Source organism: Aureobasidium subglaciale (assembly GCF_000721755.1).
Source record: "Aureobasidium subglaciale EXF-2481 unplaced genomic scaffold scaffold_0, whole genome shotgun sequence".
In the NCBI taxonomy this organism is placed as follows: domain Eukaryota; kingdom Fungi; phylum Ascomycota; class Dothideomycetes; order Dothideales; family Saccotheciaceae; genus Aureobasidium; species Aureobasidium subglaciale.
Window position 1 is genome coordinate 1045943 of NW_013566995.1, and position 18180 is coordinate 1064122.

Genomic DNA, 18180 nt, shown 5'->3' on the forward strand with positions numbered 1-18180 from the left:
TACGTGCAACATGGTCATCCCAATCATGGGAACATAGCTCATGCCATAAATGCAGAGCGCTTGAGTCAGGGATTAAGCCATAAGGAGTCAAGTAGTCGAGGATGAGCGAGTGCTGCGTGACTCTGCACGAACAAGGGAAAGATCAGAGGAAGTTTAAAGGGCCTCAGGCTGCTGGGCAGACGTTGTGGAAAGGGACAGAAGACGGTGACACAAGCTCGGGAGCTCCTCGTACGTACCGTACCCCTCTTCCAATTGCACTGCTCTCATCAGACAAACTGAACCTCGTGAATTTCAACTTTCCAATATTCAAAAGTCGCTCCATCAATTGCGTGCCAAGCACGAGCTCAAAGCTTCCACCAAGCAACAAACGCGAAACCCACGAAACGCAAGCGGCGGCATCAAACGTGCGTCAGAGTGCTTCGTCATACGTTCCACACGACGCCTTTCGACCGAGCAATTGACATTGCGCAGCAGCGAGCCAGCAAGAAATATCGACGGCATAGCGAACAACGAAAGCAGCTCTACCACGTCTCTTTGTCCCGAAGCCTTCCACCCCAGCTTTGACAGAGCCGTGCTGAGTCAAGCAACGACATCACCCTGGTGAACAAAGCCCAAAGCTATTCCACCCACTGCCTCTCCGAGAGTGTCGGCTTCTTTTGCTCCTCCGCCGACTGCACTCCATTCTCCCGGAGAACACAGCTCGTGCACAACACGATTTGCGATACTGTTCTTCCTGGCGAAGACTCGTATCCCTCTCAATCACCTGCTATCGCAGAGCAAAAAGGTCAAGCACCTTGCGACAAGCCCGCCATCATGAACCCCCACCAGAACAACAAGGTCGACATCAATGTGAGATCCTAACACACCCTTGTACCCGTCATGAGACTTACCACTCATCATTCCTTCAAAGGCCATGTCCCCCGATGAGCAGCGACTGTTCCGCATGTACGGCAAGCTGCCCGACAAGAAGAACTTGCTCCAGAACAAGCTCAAGGTACTTAGACAACCCAACCTCAGCATCCTCCTCTTACATTCTCTGACCACACACGCGCGACACCATAGGGCCAAGAGCGCAAATACTTCGACAGCGGCGACTACGCCCTCAGCAAAGCCGGCAAAGCAGGCGACGTAGGCGTCACCAGCATCGGCGTCGAACACCCCTCACCAGACACCATCCCCCACCTCTCCTCATCACCAAACACCCAGACCCCTGGAAACCCCAACGGCAACCCTGGTCTCAACCTGCAGCCCACCCAGAGCCACCAATCTTATGTCTCGGGCAGTCCTGTCAAGGAAGGCAGTATCCTGCAGAGAGGCATGAGTGTTGATGACCAGGACGGCGAGATCAAGAGTGCTATGGAGAAGCGTGCTCAGGCTTCTTCGTCCAACCTTTCACCTTCATCCGAGAGCGACGCTGTGCCTATTCGTCAATAGAAGAAGTCGAGGTTTCTTTTGATCCAGGGCACTTGTTGGAGGAATGAGGATCGCTTGACTCGGAGGGAACCTGGTGGATGACAAACGAACCGATTAGGACGACAGAGTCAAAGGTCAAGGTCAAGGTCAAGGGTCAAGGATAGGCGTTGGACTGGCGAGCGGCGTGCAGGAGTTGTTCTCTTTTTCTTGTTGTCTGTCTGTTTTTTGTGATTTCCATATCTCACCCCTTTTGATTGTCTCGTTGGACACATGAGGCGGTGCCTAAACTACCCACACAGCCTTTTTTTGTTTCATCTGTACGTTTATGCCATGTTCTTCTTTCTCCTTGTTTCCACTCGATTCCTGGCTCGACCCTTCTCGTGCATCTACCTTGCCATGAACAATGAACTGTCTTTCTTTGATGAATAGTTGATTATACAGAATAGTCGAATATTGGGCAGGATGGTCAAACGTTGGTTGCTCATGGTTCGTGAAATGATAATACAGTTTGATGGCATCCCAGAGAAAAAAGAAATATAACTACATGAAGGATCCCCTTGTACATCCAAATGCTACACTCATGGGTGGACCAAAGCACCTCCCTGGGCCTGTTGACCTCTCTTGCTACCAGGCACACTAGGCTCAACCTCATCCAGAGCAGCATTGACATCATCAGCCTCAACGTCCAGAGGAGCATCCTGATCACGAGCATTGGCCGAAGAGCCATTGAGCTGCTTGATTGCAAGAATCTCCTTGGCGGCCCACTCGCGCCATTCCTCGTACTTTTGGTCCTCGAGCTTCATACCGATATCCAAGGGCGAAGGACCAAACTCGGCACCAGTCCAGAGGGCCTCTTCGCGGGCGACACGGCGTTCGATCTCCTGTGCGTGACGGATCTCGTAGAACTCTTTACGGGCCTTGTCGTAGGCACCTAGCTTTGTGTAGGCGGGGTATGTGTCTGGCTCTGGGGTTGGGAGGTCGCCGCTGAGAATGGCGGATTTGTTGATTTTTAGGAGGGTCGCGAGGTGGTCGAGGAGAGCAGGCACGTCTGCTGAGGCGTTGCGGGAGTAGGAGAAGGAAATGGGTAGAGCGTCAAAGGCTTCTTCGGCAAATGGCTTGACGGCAACTTGAGAGCCGAGGGCAATGTCGATGTTGTAGGTCTTGCCGATGGCTGCGAGGTCGGTGTTTCGTAGCGTTTGAGCGACGCTCTCGCTGTGTCGAATGTTTGCTTTGAAAGAGCGCTTGTTGATGAGCGAAGTGTCAACACCTTGTTCAGCAAGGAATCGGTATGAGTGCTTAGAAGCATCCTTGAGGTTGTAAGGAGTTTTGGGGTGCCAGGTCAGGTAGAGCTGGACAGGCATGCGGACATCGTCTGCCATCTTGGACAGGTCTTCTTTCAACGGCAATCTGCTGGTGCTCAATTCGATTCGGTAGTCTTTCATGAAGAGAGGCACAACTTCGTCCTCAAAGGCCTCTGAGAGAAGATATTCTAGCAGTCGTGGGCTGGCCTCGAAGTCGAGTTCGTGACGAACCTGGCACATGAGCCACGCTTGTCTTTGTACAACGCTGCAAAGTGTCAGTGCTGATTTGAAAAGGATGCGAGCAAGTGTGCACACCTCTCTCCGTCGACTTGTTTTGTAGGTTGCTCCAGCTGGCTCCAATCGAACTTTTGGTAGTCCTTGCCGTCATGTTCGAGAACCTGTCTAGGCCTCGCCAATTCCCACGGGTGGTCGCCGAAGAAGTCGAGTCTGAGTTGGTCCTCTTCGTAGCGAAGCTTGACGGGTTGAAACAGCTTGCTGGCCTTTCTGCCCTTGCGCTGGGCGGGTTGCAATGGCGGACGCACCAGACGTTCTGACGGCGGTAGATTGCCGATGACCGTGTACCACGGCGGAGGAGGTTGCGGGCTGGTTGCGTTTCTTGAGCCTTGGACCTGAAGCAGACGTGTTGCAGCCTGGTGCACGCGCTGAGGCGCAAAGTTGTATCGACCCATGGCGGCGGTCTTGTCCTGGCGGCTCACTCGATTCTTTAGTTCAAATGGAGAATCATGTCGGCGCGCGGGAGTGATGTGGCTTGGCGCGGCCGGAGGAGCGGCTCCAGCCAATCAGCGGGCTGCAGATGCGCAGTCGGTAATGCTGAAAGTCGGACTTTTTGGTTTCGCCCAAGTGCTCGCCAGACCGACCGCTGCCTTGTCCAGGGCCGTCATGTACTGAGACCAATGCCCAGGGAAAGCGCATTGCTCGTGTGACACAATGCTCGCCGCTTCATGTCCCTCCTTGGCTCCTTCTCCCGCAACCAGAGCGGCTCCTCTCTGCACAAGAAGCCGACACCAGCCTCCATCATGACAGCTCTGTGTCCTCGCCGCAATCACCTGTCCAGCCACCTCGACCACGACAGACCCCACGTCCGCCATCGACGAGACCTCCACATCCTCTCCCGCCGGGCCCCACAACACTCTCTGATCCCCAAGTCTGCCGAGTCCCTTTTTCTCGAAGCTCTCGCACACGCGAGCTTGTGCCGGGAACATGCTCGCCAATTCTCAAACATCCATCGACCTTCTCATCCGACGCCCCCTGAGCACTCCTCTTCCTCCTCCTCCTCCTCCTCCTCCTCCTCCTCATCATTCTCCTCCTCCCGCTCTGCACGCTTCACCACACAGTCCTCGAGAAACAAGCCTCCTCAATCCTCCGCTGTCGAGCTCGTACCAGATGAGGCTCACTCTCCAGCACCCATCTATATCCCCCGCGAAGAGCTACGCTCTATAGTCGATCAATACGATTTCGCTGGCTATCAGGAAGACCCTCCTCCGGAAACAGACTACCATCACGAGCCTCAGCCAGACGACAGTGTCGCCTTCTCTTTCCAAATACCAGAAAGAGAACCCCTGATCGCTCCCGATCTTCTCGACCAGCAAGTCATTGACCACTTCAACTTCATCATACAAGACAAGCACACCCCGAACCAGAATCTCTACGAAGCTTATCGGGCGATACCGCACCCACGCCCTCTACATCTTCAGAACCAACGTATCCGCCAACTCATGCATCGCCTGAGTGTTGTTGAATACAAAGATGAACAGACTATGCATTGTTATCTCTCTGTGGTTGACGACATGTCTGCTGCAGATCTACCCATGACGAGAGCAGAGTGGAATAGTGCCATGAGTTTCGCCAGTCGCCATCTCCGCAAAGTCGGTGATATACAGGTCGAGACTGCCACTCAAATCTGGTTACGCATGGAGAAAGAAGCCGGGATTGCAAGCAATGCTGTAACGTTTAGCATCCTGTTCGACGTCGCCACAAAAGCTGGCAAATTCGCCCTTGCCGACATTATAGTCAGGGAGATGATGCAGAGAAACATCGAGCCCAGCCGCCATTTCCGAACCAACAAGATCTATTTTTACGGCCTGAAACGCGACGGTGCCGCCGTTAGAAAAGCATACCAAGAATTAGTCGACGCTGGCGAGGTCGTTGATACACTGGTTCTGAACTGTGTGATCGCGAGTTTGATCAATGCTGGCGAGGCCTCCGCCGCTGAGTACATTTTCGAGAAAATGAAAATCCTTGGCTTAGGTAATGCCATGGCTACAAAGATTCAAGGGTGGAAAGCCCAACGTCAGCTGGGAAAGGTCCTAGATCGGGTTGGAAGAGCTCTTCGCGAGCAACCCGAGCGACGTGGCGTCGTGCAAAACGTCACTCCGATACAACCTAACTTGCATACATATCGCCTTTTGATCAAATACCACGCTCACGAGTCTGGCAACATAGATCGTATCACGGACTTGCTCGATGAAATGGAACAGAACGCCATCCGTATACATGGATCCATTTTCTACCAGATCATACGCGGCTTCAGCATTCATGGCGGCATCCGATACTCTTCCTGGAACAAGAAAAAACTTGACAGCTTTTGGGAGGTCTTTTGTCGATTCGTCGAGAGAGACGGAGAGACGGAGCAGAAGCACAGTGATTGGTTGTACGAGGAAGACAGAGGCTGCTATTTTAGTGTCTCCATGGTCAAAATCGTCCTCCTTGCCTACATTAAGGTCACTGGCCCAGACAACACCAGAGAGGTGTGGGAGGAGATTAAAGAGATCTGGAAGCCGAATGAGCACGACGAGCAAGCTGTGAGCTCAGGGATAGAATACGCGCTGGCCAGAGTGTAGCCTTCAGAAGCGTTGTAACATTACATATAACCTTTCATGTATAAACGAATTTAGGGATCAAGGAACTTTTGAAACAACAAATCATAGAGCGTTTACCCTCCCACTTTTTCTACAGGAAGAAGACCCGATGTGATCGTCTCCACCCTACTCGGTCATGGCCACTTGGTTTCAATGAATCATCTTGATGGATGATGTATAAAAAAGTGTCCGTGCCCCAACGCGTAACTCTCAGGTTGCTCTTGCTTGATTGTCTTCCTGATCCGTTGATTTGACCCTCTCTACTTCTCTGCTCGATAATTGGAGAGACTCAAGGATTCTGTGACGCGTCAAAAGCTGCGAGTAGTCTACTCAACGAGGATGCCGCGGCCGTCAAATCCATTAATGTTGCCTGTTCTGCCGTCCGGTTGAAGCCTGGAAGTAACCATCAATTGCCTCCCAAATTTATCTCAATTTCGTCTGAATCACCAACCACCAAAACAATGCCTATGCAAAGACAACGCAGCAAGCCCGATCTTGAGTTCACGCTTCGCCAGGTTTTTGGAAAGCCTTCATTCAGGTGAGCGTGTCCCTCAAGATCTGCCTTTTGTGACAAAAGCTGACCGTACTTCCCCCACAGGCCTGTACAGCGCGAAGTCATTGAGACTGCTCTTGACGGCAATGATGTTTTCCTCCAAGCTGCCACCTCATTTGGCAAAAGTCTATGCTTTCAGCTACCAGCATGCATCGACATTGGGAGTAAGCAAAATACAAGTCGGCTGGGCGAGACTCAACTCTAACATATCGTAGTCACCATAGTCGTATCACCTCTCCTTGCCCTCATGGTCAGCTCCAACCATCATTCCATTGCGGTATCGATCTAACAAAATTGTAGAATAATCAGGTCGCTGCTTTACGCAGGGCAAACATTCGGGTCGCTACTATCAATAGCACCGTCTCCAAGTCCGACCGTGATGCCACCATGGCCGATCTCAAAACCGGTCACCCCCTCACCAGACTTCTCTATGTCACCCCCGAATTCTGTGCCATGGACCATTTCCGCCGGGTCTTGCGCATAGTCCATGCACAGAAGGAACTTTCTCGGATTGCCATCGATGAGGCGCATTGTATCTCTGAATGGGGTCACGATTTCCGACCCAGCTTCAAGGAACTCGACTTCTTCAAGCGAGAGTTCCCAGATGTACCCATGATATGCTGTACCGCGACGGCTACACAGAGAGTGCGCGACGACATCATCGCAACACTGCATCTCGACAAGCGCAGGCTGAAGCACTTCACCATGACCACTAGCCGCCCGAATCTACACTACGAGGTTCGGTATAAGTCTGACGAGGAAGACCACTATGACGATTTTCTGGCGTGGATCAAAGCAGCACATGCTCGACGCAAGAGTCCAGAACGAGCCGCGGAACTGGCAGCACGAAACGAACGACCCACGAATGTCCCTGGTATCATCTACACATTATACCGCCGAGATTGTGAGCTAATAGCCGAGCGATTAACCAGCGACGGCATTGGTGCGAAGCCCTACCACGCCGGTCTCACAAACGATCAGAAAGACGACCATCTTTCTGGTTGGGTAGCCAATCAAGATGGCTACGATGTCATTGTCGCAACCACGGCGTTTGGCATGGGCATTGACAAAGAAAACGTTCGCTTCGTCGTACATTGGCAGATCTCAAAATCTTTCGAAGGATACTATCAAGAAGCCGGACGCGCAGGAAGAGACGGCAAAGCCTCCGTCTGTATAGTGTACTACTCACGCGAAGACCGCGACCGTGGTGCGAACCAGCTGGCCAGAGCACAGGAGCAGAAAATGAGAACCGAGATGAACAAAGGACGCAACAATCCCGAGTACGACAACATGAATACACATCCCGACAGCAATGGCCGAGCCAACTCGCTGCTGTTCCTCACGAAATACTGTGAGGCGACTGGTACTTGCAGACACAAGATGGTGGCTGAATATTTTGGAGACAAGACCGATGTGTCTTGTGTATATGCTTGCGATCATTGTAAAGATCAGAAGGGCTTGGAGATGAGGAAGAACAGTGGTTTGGCGAGTGAGGAGTGGTGCTTGACACAGAGGCAGTCATACTCTTATGACGAGTACGACTAGGAGCGTCGGTCGTAATGGAGGATAGGTTGGAATGTTCCAACAGAGGCAGCGTAAGCGAAGCGTGTGGAAACTTTTCTCGCCATGTTCTCGAGACACGAGTGCGATCGCTCATCTCCATGTGCACTTGTTAACACGATTTACTAATGGTCGTTCATCAAGCATGAGGCAGAGCCTCACCACTTCGTATAGAGACGCAATATTAGAAGCTAATTGTATTCGAAGCAATCCTCGATCGGCTACCGAGAACGCTGAACGAGACCGCTGATGCGATTGAAACATCCCGTCGCAACATAGTAGAGGTGATCTGGAGGAACAGTTATACTGGAAGAGGTGACGAAGGAGAGGTGGTGCTGAGCTTGCGGACATAAGATATAGTGTGGGAACAAAGGTTCAAGTGACAAGTGAGCCGACTGAAGTAAAGTGACGGGCCATAGGCTGATGATGGGCCGCTTGACATATAAGAGCAACCAAAGCAGCTATGACACTGAACGAGAGAGACGGAGCAGACAACCGAGAGATAGTCCACTGTGAAGCAAAATACCATAGAAGTGAACCCTGTACGACATTACAGTCGACCATTCCTTGCTCAACTCAGACTCCCACAAAATCTCCACAGCGTTACGAACTGCCTTCTCAGAACCATCTCTCTTGACGACCATGTGCCTTTGTACAGCTCGCCAGAAACGCGGCACATGCTTCTAAAGCCTGTCAGTCGCGTCTCCGTCGGTAGCTGCTTGGTACGGAAAAAGACTCTGCCTTTGTACAGCTCATTAAGTGGGGTGTATCATATCACCATGGGGGACACTTCACCAAGGAATAGATTTGGGAAATATCCATCACATCCTCAATCTACCATGCGTCCTCTGGGGAAGATCATATAGGGTCTGTCAGGTCCTGATTTTCGGCCCACGTTTTCTCGATGTTGGTAATCATGGAGCGATAGACAACTTCCTTGCGTTTACAATGGCGACAATCGAGGCGTCGGGGCCAGATCTTAGGAACCGTGGACCAGGCCTGCAGACCAAAAGATCAGCGGTTAGCGGTCTTGTACACTACCTGTTAGACTCCCTTAAGTCGGTAACCGGCGAACTGCCATGTGGCAAGCTGTCAGCGAGAGTGGTAGGCTTACCGGAAGTCTACTAGCATTGCTCGATTGGGCGAGGATTTGAGCACAATCCAGTGGGCGAGAGATGCTCTCTAGCGACCAACGCTCTGGTATTTGGCTGCTCAGCCATAAATAAAGACATTGTAGAGGTGGGTGTGCCTAGAGACATATGCACGTATGTTCATAGCCTTTGGGAGGCCCAAGTGCTTCCGTAATGATTGGAAGAATTGGGGGATCTGGATTTATAGCAGTTTTCTTGGTATGGAAGTAAGGACGTTCCGCTCCCTTGCATGATTGAAGACGCTCCCGCCTTGCGGTCAGTCCCAGGGTTTTTGCAAGCGAGAGCGACCATCAAAGTGACGGCCTCGGCTTGGCAAGTGCATACAAAATACATCTCGACGCAAACAAAGACAAACTAGCGACACGACCATTTAACACATCGCAAGCATGCCTAAGCCCAGACGCAACTTGCAGGCCACGGCCGAGGAGACCATGACACCTCCCCAGACTCTTAGCGAAACACAATGCGTCGCTCGAGTGCAACAAGCCGCTGGAAACAACCTCTACCGCGTCGAATTGCCAGACACCAAGGCGCTGTTGGTGGAACTGCCTGCCCGCTTCCGCTCAACTATTTGGATCAAAAGAGGCGGCTTTGTGCTCGTCGACACGGGTGCTATGACGGAGCGCGAGAACAAGTTGGACGGCGAGGTCATCAATGTGGTCAGAAACGAAAAGGAATGGCGCAAGCAGAAGTACTGGTGTGTCATGTCGCGTGCTTGAATCTCGTCCCAGCTGCTGATGCATACACAGGCCCAAAGAATTCGTCCAACGAGTCTCATACGCTGATGCCGACGACTCGGATGAGGAAGAGTCCAACGTTGGAAAGATGCCGCCCTCCGACTCCGAAGACGAATGATCTACCTTGGCTATCGACTGCCGACAACCTCAACGACACTATTCTACATGCTGATGCTTTCCTGCCAGTCCGCCTGCCATCTCTCGTCTCGTTCCATACCACACGCCGACCACTGTCGCCCCAAGTACTTGTACAACAACCATCGAGCTGAAGTTGGTGCTGGGGAAGACATTCCAAGCGTACTCTTGTGCCCCCCACAGAGCATATTGCAAGGCTGGATGGTAACCCGCCCGCCAAAGAAGAGCTGGCGTGGCCCACACAATCCAGGAGTAGAATTGGTAGTGGAGAGACCTTGCGCACAGCATGCCGATGGCATTGGCCGAGAGAATCGTTATCAAGATGAATCTTGGTGTTACTCTCGCCGACATCTGCGCTTGCTTCGCCTCCGATGGAGGGCTGAAGATTGACATGATGACTCCGGGGATGCTCTGTTTCGAAGGCTTCAGCCATCTAGTTGTAGCAAAAAGGACAAGCAGAGAGACATGAGCAGCCAGCAAACTTAATGCAAATCGCTTGGAGAGGAATGTTTCCTCTCCTACGAATCGCCAGTTCACTGTCCACTTGAAGAAGAACTGTCTTGTAAACTCAAATGCGCGTGAGAGGTAGCCGTGAGGATTGTGCAGAGTGAATGGTAGCGAGAGGAGAACCTGCATCCGGTCAGTAAGAAGCCGCGAGTAGCTGTAATGTAACCTCACCTGTATCAATGCAATCACTGAAGCATGGACAATTGCATTACCTACACCGACTGCCTGCAGAAGCACGACTCCAACTGCAGGTAATGCGAGCAATAGACTCATCTTGACCCCAAGACCAATCGAATAGATCGCCGATCCTACCATCCACCATCGCTTCTGGTAGCAGTAGATGGCCACAAAGAAGAAGAATATGGCAAAGCAGTCATTGAATAAACGCAACGTAAAGATCGAGTGCATACGTTTGGACAGGATGAGCATGGGAAAGACGTAGGGTGGTATCTGTCATCAGTCAGTCATCATAGCCCAAACCTTGATGGCAGTCATACGGACCTTTGCGTTACGGTAGCATGCCATGACCACAGCAAGCGTCATGAGGTAAAGTATCCCAAAGATTATTTGTGCAAACGGGATGTCGGTTCCTTGATCGGTGACCCGATATAGAATTTGGTAGATGTAAACATGAGCCGCTGGGTAGACCAAAGGCCCGGTGCCTCCCTGGATCTTGGTATAGTCACGCTCTCCAGCCAGGTATTGTGTGACTTGTTCGACATAAGCAGTCCAGTCAATCTCGGTATCTATTTTCGAATGGTTAGAATTGGGCTATCGTTGTTTGCTGTCGGGATCTCATACATGGTACTTTCCACACAATCAATGCCGTAAGCCCTGCATCAGCTAGCAGCAGCAATGGGCATATCCATCTGGTATGCCACGGGTCCTTGGCAATATTCAAACACTTCTGGAAGAGATCCATGACTAGTAACGAATGTGTCCGTAGTGACGGCACCCCACCGTTAAACTTGAGTCTAGGATTTTCAGCTGGAGCCTCAGCTGAAGTATGCTCCTGTACGTACCGACACCACGTGGTCGTTGTCGTCGTGGTCCTGGAAAAGGAGATGTTTGTCGAGCTAGAGTTGCGACCCGCGGGGCTGATCCTCTCCGCATTTTCATCTCATTTCGCAGCTTCCTTCTGGACATCCAACATTCTTCCACAGCTGGCAGCTACACGTTCCTCGTGGTCCAGTGTCATTGCCCAAGATGATCGGCAACGCATCTCGAACGCAAGGAACGATCCTGTAGAGCTATACAATATACCAAGGGCGCAACGTGGCTGTCCCGGCTACCAGGACACTCTGAGCATGTCATGCAGGTGGCTGGCTGGAAGCAAACTGATCGAACAATCTGTGCAGCCCTACCGATCGCCAAGGTACGCCATAAAGATAATTTGCGGACGGTTATAGCTGCACCTATGCCCCAAACAGTACAAGACTCAAAAGCACTTCGCAAAACTCTCCTCTGTGAGGTTAAGCTTGCAAATAAAGACTGTTTGCGATCACAGATGGTCGTTCGAAAGCAAGTATAACCGCGGCATCGAGATTCTATAGCTATAATTCTGTGGTCATGATTCGGACGCCATGCCACCATCGCAGCTTGCGGCGGGTAAGCAGGTAAGGTACCTCGATATGATGGCTGTTTGCTCTAGCTGTGCTTGAGCATAACGACCGCGCAAGGTTTCTGATACCGACCTATGTCTCAATTTGGACCTCATCTCGAGAGGCAGTCCTGTGCATTGTCCTCTATATCAGCTCTCTTCTGCCCTCTGCTCCCTCGCACCTTCGAGGTGTGACAGACATATCCATCATCTCTAGACATGAACACTGTCCAGGACACCGTCAACATCAACATGCCCGAGACGCCTCCGTCTTCGCCCAATTTATCTTCCAGGACGGCGCTCATCTCCAGACCTCCTACTTGGAGACTCTCAAGTCTTGAAAGCATTCTGGAATACAAAGAAGCTGTCGGCCAAGAAAAGAAGGCTGCTTCGTCGATCACGTCGAGCGAGATCAGTCCATCTGAGCAAGCTACCGCCAATGTCTCACAGCGTCGACGTTTCCGGTCCACTGCTGCCGAAGTAGCATTCTGCTTCTCCATGGCATTGACCCAATTACTTGCAGTAAGAACATACAAACCACTTTGACCATAACAGATTGATACTGACGAGAGCAGGAGTACATGATCACTGGCTTTGCAGTCATACTTCCAACATTACTGTCACGCTTCTCGAACGAAACAACGTCTGACTTCTGGCCTGCCACTATTCTGTCACTCGTGCTATGCGCCGCTCTATGCTCAACAGCTCGTCTCTCCGATATGTACGGCGGCTACCCTGTCTTCATGCTTGCCGTACTCTGGTTCTGTATCTGGTGTGTGGTCGCTGGCTTCAGTACATCACTCGTTCTTCTCGACGTCTGTCGAGCCATGCAAGGCTTGGCTATCGCTGCATACACACCAAGTAGCTTCGCCTTGTTTGGCTGCATCTATCCAACTGGTCCTCGCAGAAACACGGTGTTGGGTATATACGGAGCGAGCTCTCCTCTCGGCTTCTTTGCTGGCATCTACGTCTCTGCTGCACTCCCAGCCGATCAGTGGAGCTGGTACTTCTGGATTGCAGCAATCGTTGCTTTAGTGGCTTTGGTCGCTGCTTATCTCTCAGTACCATCAGACCGTGCTGATAGGTCAGCGCTCAAGCAGACTATGGACTGGAACGGTGCTGTTACTATCACATCTGGTCTCATCCTCGTCGCATACGCACTCGCCGCTAGTGCCAGCACGCCGCATGCCTGGCAGACTGCGGGTATCTTGGCTCCTTTCATCATCGGTCTTGCATGCCTGGCATGTGCTGTCTACATCGAGCTCAAGCTGGCAGTGTGCCCACTCTTACCACGCGCATTCTTCTCACCCAAGTCTGTCAAACCACTTATGATAGCATGTATCTTCTTCTATGGTAGCTTCGGCACATGGCTCTTTACTACCACCAATCATCTACGCCTTGCTTACGGTGTTACTGGACTTCGATTGGCAGCCTGGTTCGCGCCAATGGCTGTTGGTGGCTTCCTCTGCGCCGTGGGCGGTAGCAGTATCCTGCACATCACCTCGCCAAACTTTGTCCTGTTCGTCTCAGGTGTAGCTTGGGTGGCAGCTCCCCTCCTTTTGGCATTCGGAGATGCATCGATGGGCTACTGGCCCTTTGTCTTTCCAGCCATGGCATGTTCAACACTAGGCATTGACATGACATATACCATTGCCAATGTCGTGCTTTCGAGTGTTTCGCCGCTGCAATGGCAAGGTCTCGCAGGAGCAGTCAACAGCACAACAGTCAACCTCGGGATTGCCTTCTCATTGGCCATCACTCAAATCATCCAGACCAGGTCAGAAGGCGGTGATCCGAGACTAGAGGATCAACTTCGGGGTCATCGCAATTGCTTCTTATTCGCGGCAGCGAGTGCAGCCATTGGGTTGGCAGTCGCAGTCGTAGCAATCAGAATTCCGCGTGAAGTCGTGAGATCAGAGGAAAAGGATGACGAGTCTCACGGCGCGAGCGAAGAAGTGTCAGTAGATGATCGCTCGAGGCGGTGGTCAAGTCAGGACCAATTTGATGTTTGAACCTTGTAGAAAGTCAAAAGTTGGTTTGGAGCATTTACGAACAGTATAGTCTTGCATGGTAGCATATTGTAAGAGCGATCTGGATGAACATGTATTATGATATTTATCTTCCCAGACCTTGACCCGCTGCATTTTCGAAATTGTTAAACGGTCTCTCAAGTTGTGTAGCTGACTCTTCCGCTGGAAAACGCCAGCATAAAAGCTCTGCTCCTCCCATAAACCGCCAAACTAAACACGTCTCGGCAGTGACTTCGACCTCTACCAATATCAGCGCGACGCTATCACATCTGGAGCGCTTCAAAGTTTGAACATTGCAAAATCGGCAGTGTCGATGTCCATGCATGTGCGAGGAAGGCACCACGCCGGTGAACCTTTTTCCTCGAAGCATGATCTCCGTCGGCGATGTCGATGCTGCTCATCCTTGGATCAGGTCATGGTAGATACAGGGGAGTGCAAGAAGGATTGACCTGCATAGGTACTCAGTGGGGTGGTGATAGCGGTGAAATCGATAGAGGTATGGGTTGACGTACCCGAGCAGCTTCAGGAGCCGAGGTAAGTCCGACGGTTATGGAATACACGCCTTCCCTTCCATCTTTTCTTCTCTGTCACGTAGCTGTCGCAAGGCATGAATTTTATTTTGATAAAGTGTAAATATTACAGGAGCGTGACCGGGCATATTGGAACTCCGCGAAAAGTGCCATGAATCGATTCCCTCAGACCGGAGCAAGAGCTATCCGCTCGTATTCGTGATACGGATACGCGTACACGAGGGTGAAACACGAGGCTGGATTGACGTACCAAACCTTGTGCAGGTGGTTGATGATTCAACCCCTTGTGGAATCATGGGTATGACCGGATGCTAAAAGAGGTCAGATTTTTCGAACGTTGATAGCCCGAGCGTAAGTACGACGTATAACTGGTAGGAGACACCTCTCGATTCTTGACTCCTATCATCGTTTTTGCTCGACAAATCATCATGTCGACTGACACTGAGAGAAGAGAAAGAGCAGAAGCTCGAGCTAGACAACGGCGAGCTCACAAGAAGTCGAGAAACGGCTGCAGCCAATGCAAGAAGCGGCATATCAAAGTACGCGTATTGCAATTGTAGTGTGCTGGCCGTATCGCTAACTTGGCAAGTGTGATGAGAAGCAGCCGGCATGTTCGGGCTGCGTGGTTGCTGGGCTTGACTGTCCATTTGCATCGGACCTTACTACTTTACATGGCACCGTCCAAGCGAGTCCAGCTACAAGTAGCAATGTATCCACGATCTCTCGGCAGAGTCCTCTGATCACTGCAGCATTGAGTCCTTCAACGCTAGGGCGCTTCAACTCAGGAATCGATTCAGCAGATCGCTTTGAAGATGTGGATGTCAACATGGTCCACCTACAGCTATTCAGCCATTTCATGAGCGACACGAGCCGGACATTCATCAAGACGGATAGCTCGTTGGAGGTCTACCAGAGAAATCTGCGAGAATGCGTCTTCAGCCAGCGATATCTCATGCATGAGGTCCTGTCGCTAGCAGCACTGCACATGAGCCTTCAGTCGGCTAGCCAAAGTGCTGAACAAGGCAAGTGCTACCAACACTTAGCAACCACCTTACAGTCCAAGGCCTTGGCTGGCTTCAACGAGGCTGTGCAAGAGATCAACGACACAAATTGCTTGACTCTCCTACTCTTCTCTCATATGCTGGGCGTCCACTCCTTCTGCGAAGTCTTCATCTCACAAGACGAATCCTTCAGCAACTTCCTGACCCGCCTTCTTCAGGCAATCCACCTACTTCGCGGTATCAATGCAGTAATTCAACCATGGTGGCACGTCCTATCCACCACCGACATGGTACAACTAATGCGCGAAGGCGAAGCCCACCGCATCGCCACAGAATCCCTCGAAACCACCGTACCACACCTGCACAACTTGATCGCCACAGCAGACATCAGTGAAACCAGTCTCTGCATTTATCGAGAAGCCCTTCGTCGATTAGATGCAGCTCTTCATGGGTCAGAACTTCGAGATGACATCAATATTGTGTTTGCATGGCTGGTCACCTCGCCGAAAGAGTATACAGATCTTTTGGCTGAGCGCAGACCAGAGGCCTTGGTGTTGTTGGCTTATTATGCTCTGGTCTTGCATAGACGACGCAGTTCGTGGCTTATTGGGACGGCTGGGCAGAGGATGTATGGATGGATACGTAATTACCTGGGCGAGAGATGGGTGGATTGGCTACCCTCAGCAAACTTGTTCGATACCACTCAAGACACTTGAAGCAAACTCTGAGTACTCACTAGTCTGCTCGTCATCATCTTGTATGTGGCATCCTGGATACTACAATCGATCTGAAGATCAAGGGAGAGACTTTGGGAAATGTTTTGGATTCATGCGAACTCATCTAGCACACTGGTATATCGTTATTTTGTGTGTTTTTGTGGTCCAAAAAACTACATTTATCGGACGGTGGCGTTAGCAAGAGACTTGACGGTGCAGACACCAGACTTGGTCTTGAGCTGTCTAACACCGCTGTCGCCCTTCTCGGCAAGCTGAGAAACAGCCGAGACCTCAAAAGCAACCTCGAGGTTGTCAGTAGTGGTGAAACCAGGCTGGAAAGCCTCCCAAATCTTCTTCTTGGGGTTGAGAACGGCCTCGGGCTCGCCCTCGTAGCCGTCGAAGTAGACGCGGTCGCCAGCGACAGCACCCTCGGGAACGTTGACAAGCTCGACGGGGCCACCGTGGTGGTCCTCCTCGCCCTCTTTCACGCGTGGCGAGGCAGCCAGAACCATGGCGCATGACTTGACGCCGCGCATGGTGACGGGCTTGAGGTTGCAGACAGTGACGATCTTGCGACCCTGCATCTCCTCGAGAGGAACGAGGCCGTTGAGGCCGGAGCAGACAGTACGGCAGGTCTGGCCCTCGTACTCGGAGGTGTTGTCGGTTCCGGGGGCGTCACCAACATTGATGGTGGAGACGTACAAGCTGTCGGCGTTGGGGTGACGCTCAGCTTTGAGAATGTGGCCGATGCGGAGGTCGATAAGAGCAGGGGTGAAAGGCTTCTCAGGTACGGCGGGAGCCTTGGGCTGCTTGGGCGCCTTCTCCTTCTTTGCCTTCTTCTCGGTCTTCTTGCTCACACCAGGAACCTCAGCTCCAACGGCGTCAGCAACCTTCTCGCCGGCGGACTTGGCCTGGTCCTTGACCTTCTCAGCCTGCTCGGTGGCCTTCTCGGCGACCGACTTCTGCTGAGCCTCGGGGGCAGCGGCTGAAGTGACGGTTGCACCAGCCTTGGCAGCACTGGTTGCACCCTGAGCGGCCAATTCCTTCTCCTTCTTCTTGCGCTCCTTCTCGGCCTTCAAGTCAATGGGCTTGATCTTGAAGACGACGTTGTCCTGGTCAATCTTGACCTTCTCGGAGTCGTCAACCTTCAGACCGAAGAGGGGAGAGTTCTGGACGAAGTCGGCGTGACGGACAATGTGGTGGTAGCCCTGCTCGCCGGTACGCTGCTCGTCAGACCATGAAGCAATGACGGGAGCGACACGTGCGTAGAGGGCAATGTCGGCGACCGAAGGCTTGGAGCCGAGGAGAGTTGTGCGGGTGCTGAGGTGAGTGTTAAGCGAAGAAAGGCGCTCAGCGGTCTTAGCGGCGTCCTCGGTGGACGAGGCAATGTGCGATGAAGTGATGAGCCACTGCTCGATCTCGGTCTTCTCGTTGGTCGAGTACTGAACGTGAAATTGTCAGAGTTGTCCTGTCATTTAATCCATGTAAAGTTACACACCTCGGCCTTGGGGAAGAGCGAAGACGAGAGCTTGATCATGTCACCCTCAAGCTCGGGGGTCTGAGGGTAGGCCTTCTGCAGAAGCGCTCTGGACTTGTCGTCGAGGGAAGCCATGTTGCGCACGTGTGTGATTCTTGAGATGATTTGGAGCTTTGGTGTGTATCTCTGTAGAGGTGAAAGTCTGACCGATGTGCGTAGAGCTCGAACGAGCTGTCTTGAGAAATGTATTGACTTCAGATTGACGGTGATGACTGCTTGCTAAAATTCCGCCGCGTCCAAACTCTCCATCATCGCCGACCCCGCCATCGGAAACACCCGACTTTCGTCCGTCATCTGTCAATCAATTGGTTCGGGCAACAAACACACACATCGCTGGAAGCCTCGATCTGGTAGGGCTTCTGTACCTGCAAATATGCACAGTATGGTTTGTATCATCTGCACTATCCACTGATTAACCCCAAGTGCCACCGCCTCCTCTGCCTTGCTTCTTCTGGGCACTCAGTCTCCAGTCATCCTCACCAGCAAATCTATTATGGAGAGGCTGAATTCTTTCCGCTCGCTTTCTCTTA

The 18180-nt window shown here is 51.9% G+C and overlaps 9 protein-coding genes across 9 annotated transcripts; 6 read left to right on the plus strand and 3 right to left on the minus strand.

Annotated features, from left to right (window-relative positions):
• Positions 1–813: 813 nt before the first annotated feature.
• AUEXF2481DRAFT_405 (uncharacterized protein) lies at positions 814–1434 on the plus strand (the record flags this gene model as incomplete). Its single annotated transcript, XM_013493450.1, has 3 exons — positions 814–849; positions 911–994; positions 1063–1434. The coding sequence occupies 3 exons, from the start codon at positions 814–816 to the stop codon at positions 1432–1434; spliced, it is 492 nt and encodes a 163-aa protein (XP_013348904.1).
• A 557-nt stretch (positions 1435–1991) lies between these two features.
• AUEXF2481DRAFT_406 (uncharacterized protein) lies at positions 1992–3403 on the minus strand (the record flags this gene model as incomplete). The annotated part of the gene is made up of 2 exons (XM_013493452.1): positions 1992–2979; positions 3030–3403. 2 exons carry the CDS (start codon positions 3401–3403, stop codon positions 1992–1994), a joined length of 1362 nt encoding a protein of 453 aa, XP_013348906.1.
• A 182-nt stretch (positions 3404–3585) lies between these two features.
• On the plus strand, positions 3586–5678 carry AUEXF2481DRAFT_34683 (uncharacterized protein). The gene has a single exon (XM_013493529.1). The coding sequence runs from the start codon at positions 3677–3679 to the stop codon at positions 5573–5575; it is 1899 nt and encodes a 632-aa protein (XP_013348983.1). The 5' UTR covers positions 3586–3676; the 3' UTR covers positions 5576–5678.
• A 376-nt stretch (positions 5679–6054) lies between these two features.
• AUEXF2481DRAFT_408 (uncharacterized protein) lies at positions 6055–7691 on the plus strand (the record flags this gene model as incomplete). The annotated part of the gene is made up of 4 exons (XM_013493455.1): positions 6055–6131; positions 6192–6310; positions 6362–6396; positions 6447–7691. The coding sequence occupies 4 exons, from the start codon at positions 6055–6057 to the stop codon at positions 7689–7691; spliced, it is 1476 nt and encodes a 491-aa protein (XP_013348909.1).
• A 1552-nt stretch (positions 7692–9243) lies between these two features.
• On the plus strand, positions 9244–9712 carry AUEXF2481DRAFT_24805 (uncharacterized protein; the record flags this gene model as incomplete). The annotated part of the gene is made up of 2 exons (XM_013493531.1): positions 9244–9554; positions 9607–9712. 2 exons carry the CDS (start codon positions 9244–9246, stop codon positions 9710–9712), a joined length of 417 nt encoding a protein of 138 aa, XP_013348985.1.
• On the minus strand, positions 9540–11522 carry AUEXF2481DRAFT_103957 (glycosyltransferase family 58 protein). Its single transcript, XM_013493532.1, has 5 exons — positions 11259–11522; positions 11038–11210; positions 10738–10982; positions 10408–10686; positions 9540–10359 (listed from the first exon to the last, which is right to left on the minus strand). Exons 2-5 carry the CDS (start codon positions 11156–11158, stop codon positions 9751–9753), a joined length of 1254 nt encoding a protein of 417 aa, XP_013348986.1. The 5' UTR covers positions 11159–11210; positions 11259–11522; the 3' UTR covers positions 9540–9750.
• A 533-nt stretch (positions 11523–12055) lies between these two features.
• On the plus strand, positions 12056–13848 carry AUEXF2481DRAFT_411 (uncharacterized protein; the record flags this gene model as incomplete). Its single annotated transcript, XM_013493459.1, has 2 exons — positions 12056–12358; positions 12412–13848. The coding sequence occupies 2 exons, from the start codon at positions 12056–12058 to the stop codon at positions 13846–13848; spliced, it is 1740 nt and encodes a 579-aa protein (XP_013348913.1).
• Positions 13849–14824: 976 nt separating this feature from the next.
• AUEXF2481DRAFT_24808 (uncharacterized protein) lies at positions 14825–16113 on the plus strand (the record flags this gene model as incomplete). The annotated part of the gene is made up of 2 exons (XM_013493534.1): positions 14825–14935; positions 14986–16113. 2 exons carry the CDS (start codon positions 14825–14827, stop codon positions 16111–16113), a joined length of 1239 nt encoding a protein of 412 aa, XP_013348988.1.
• A 179-nt stretch (positions 16114–16292) lies between these two features.
• AUEXF2481DRAFT_413 (uncharacterized protein) lies at positions 16293–17725 on the minus strand (the record flags this gene model as incomplete). Its single annotated transcript, XM_013493462.1, has 2 exons — positions 16293–17555; positions 17612–17725. The coding sequence occupies 2 exons, from the start codon at positions 17723–17725 to the stop codon at positions 16293–16295; spliced, it is 1377 nt and encodes a 458-aa protein (XP_013348916.1).
• Positions 17726–18180: the final 455 nt, after the last annotated feature.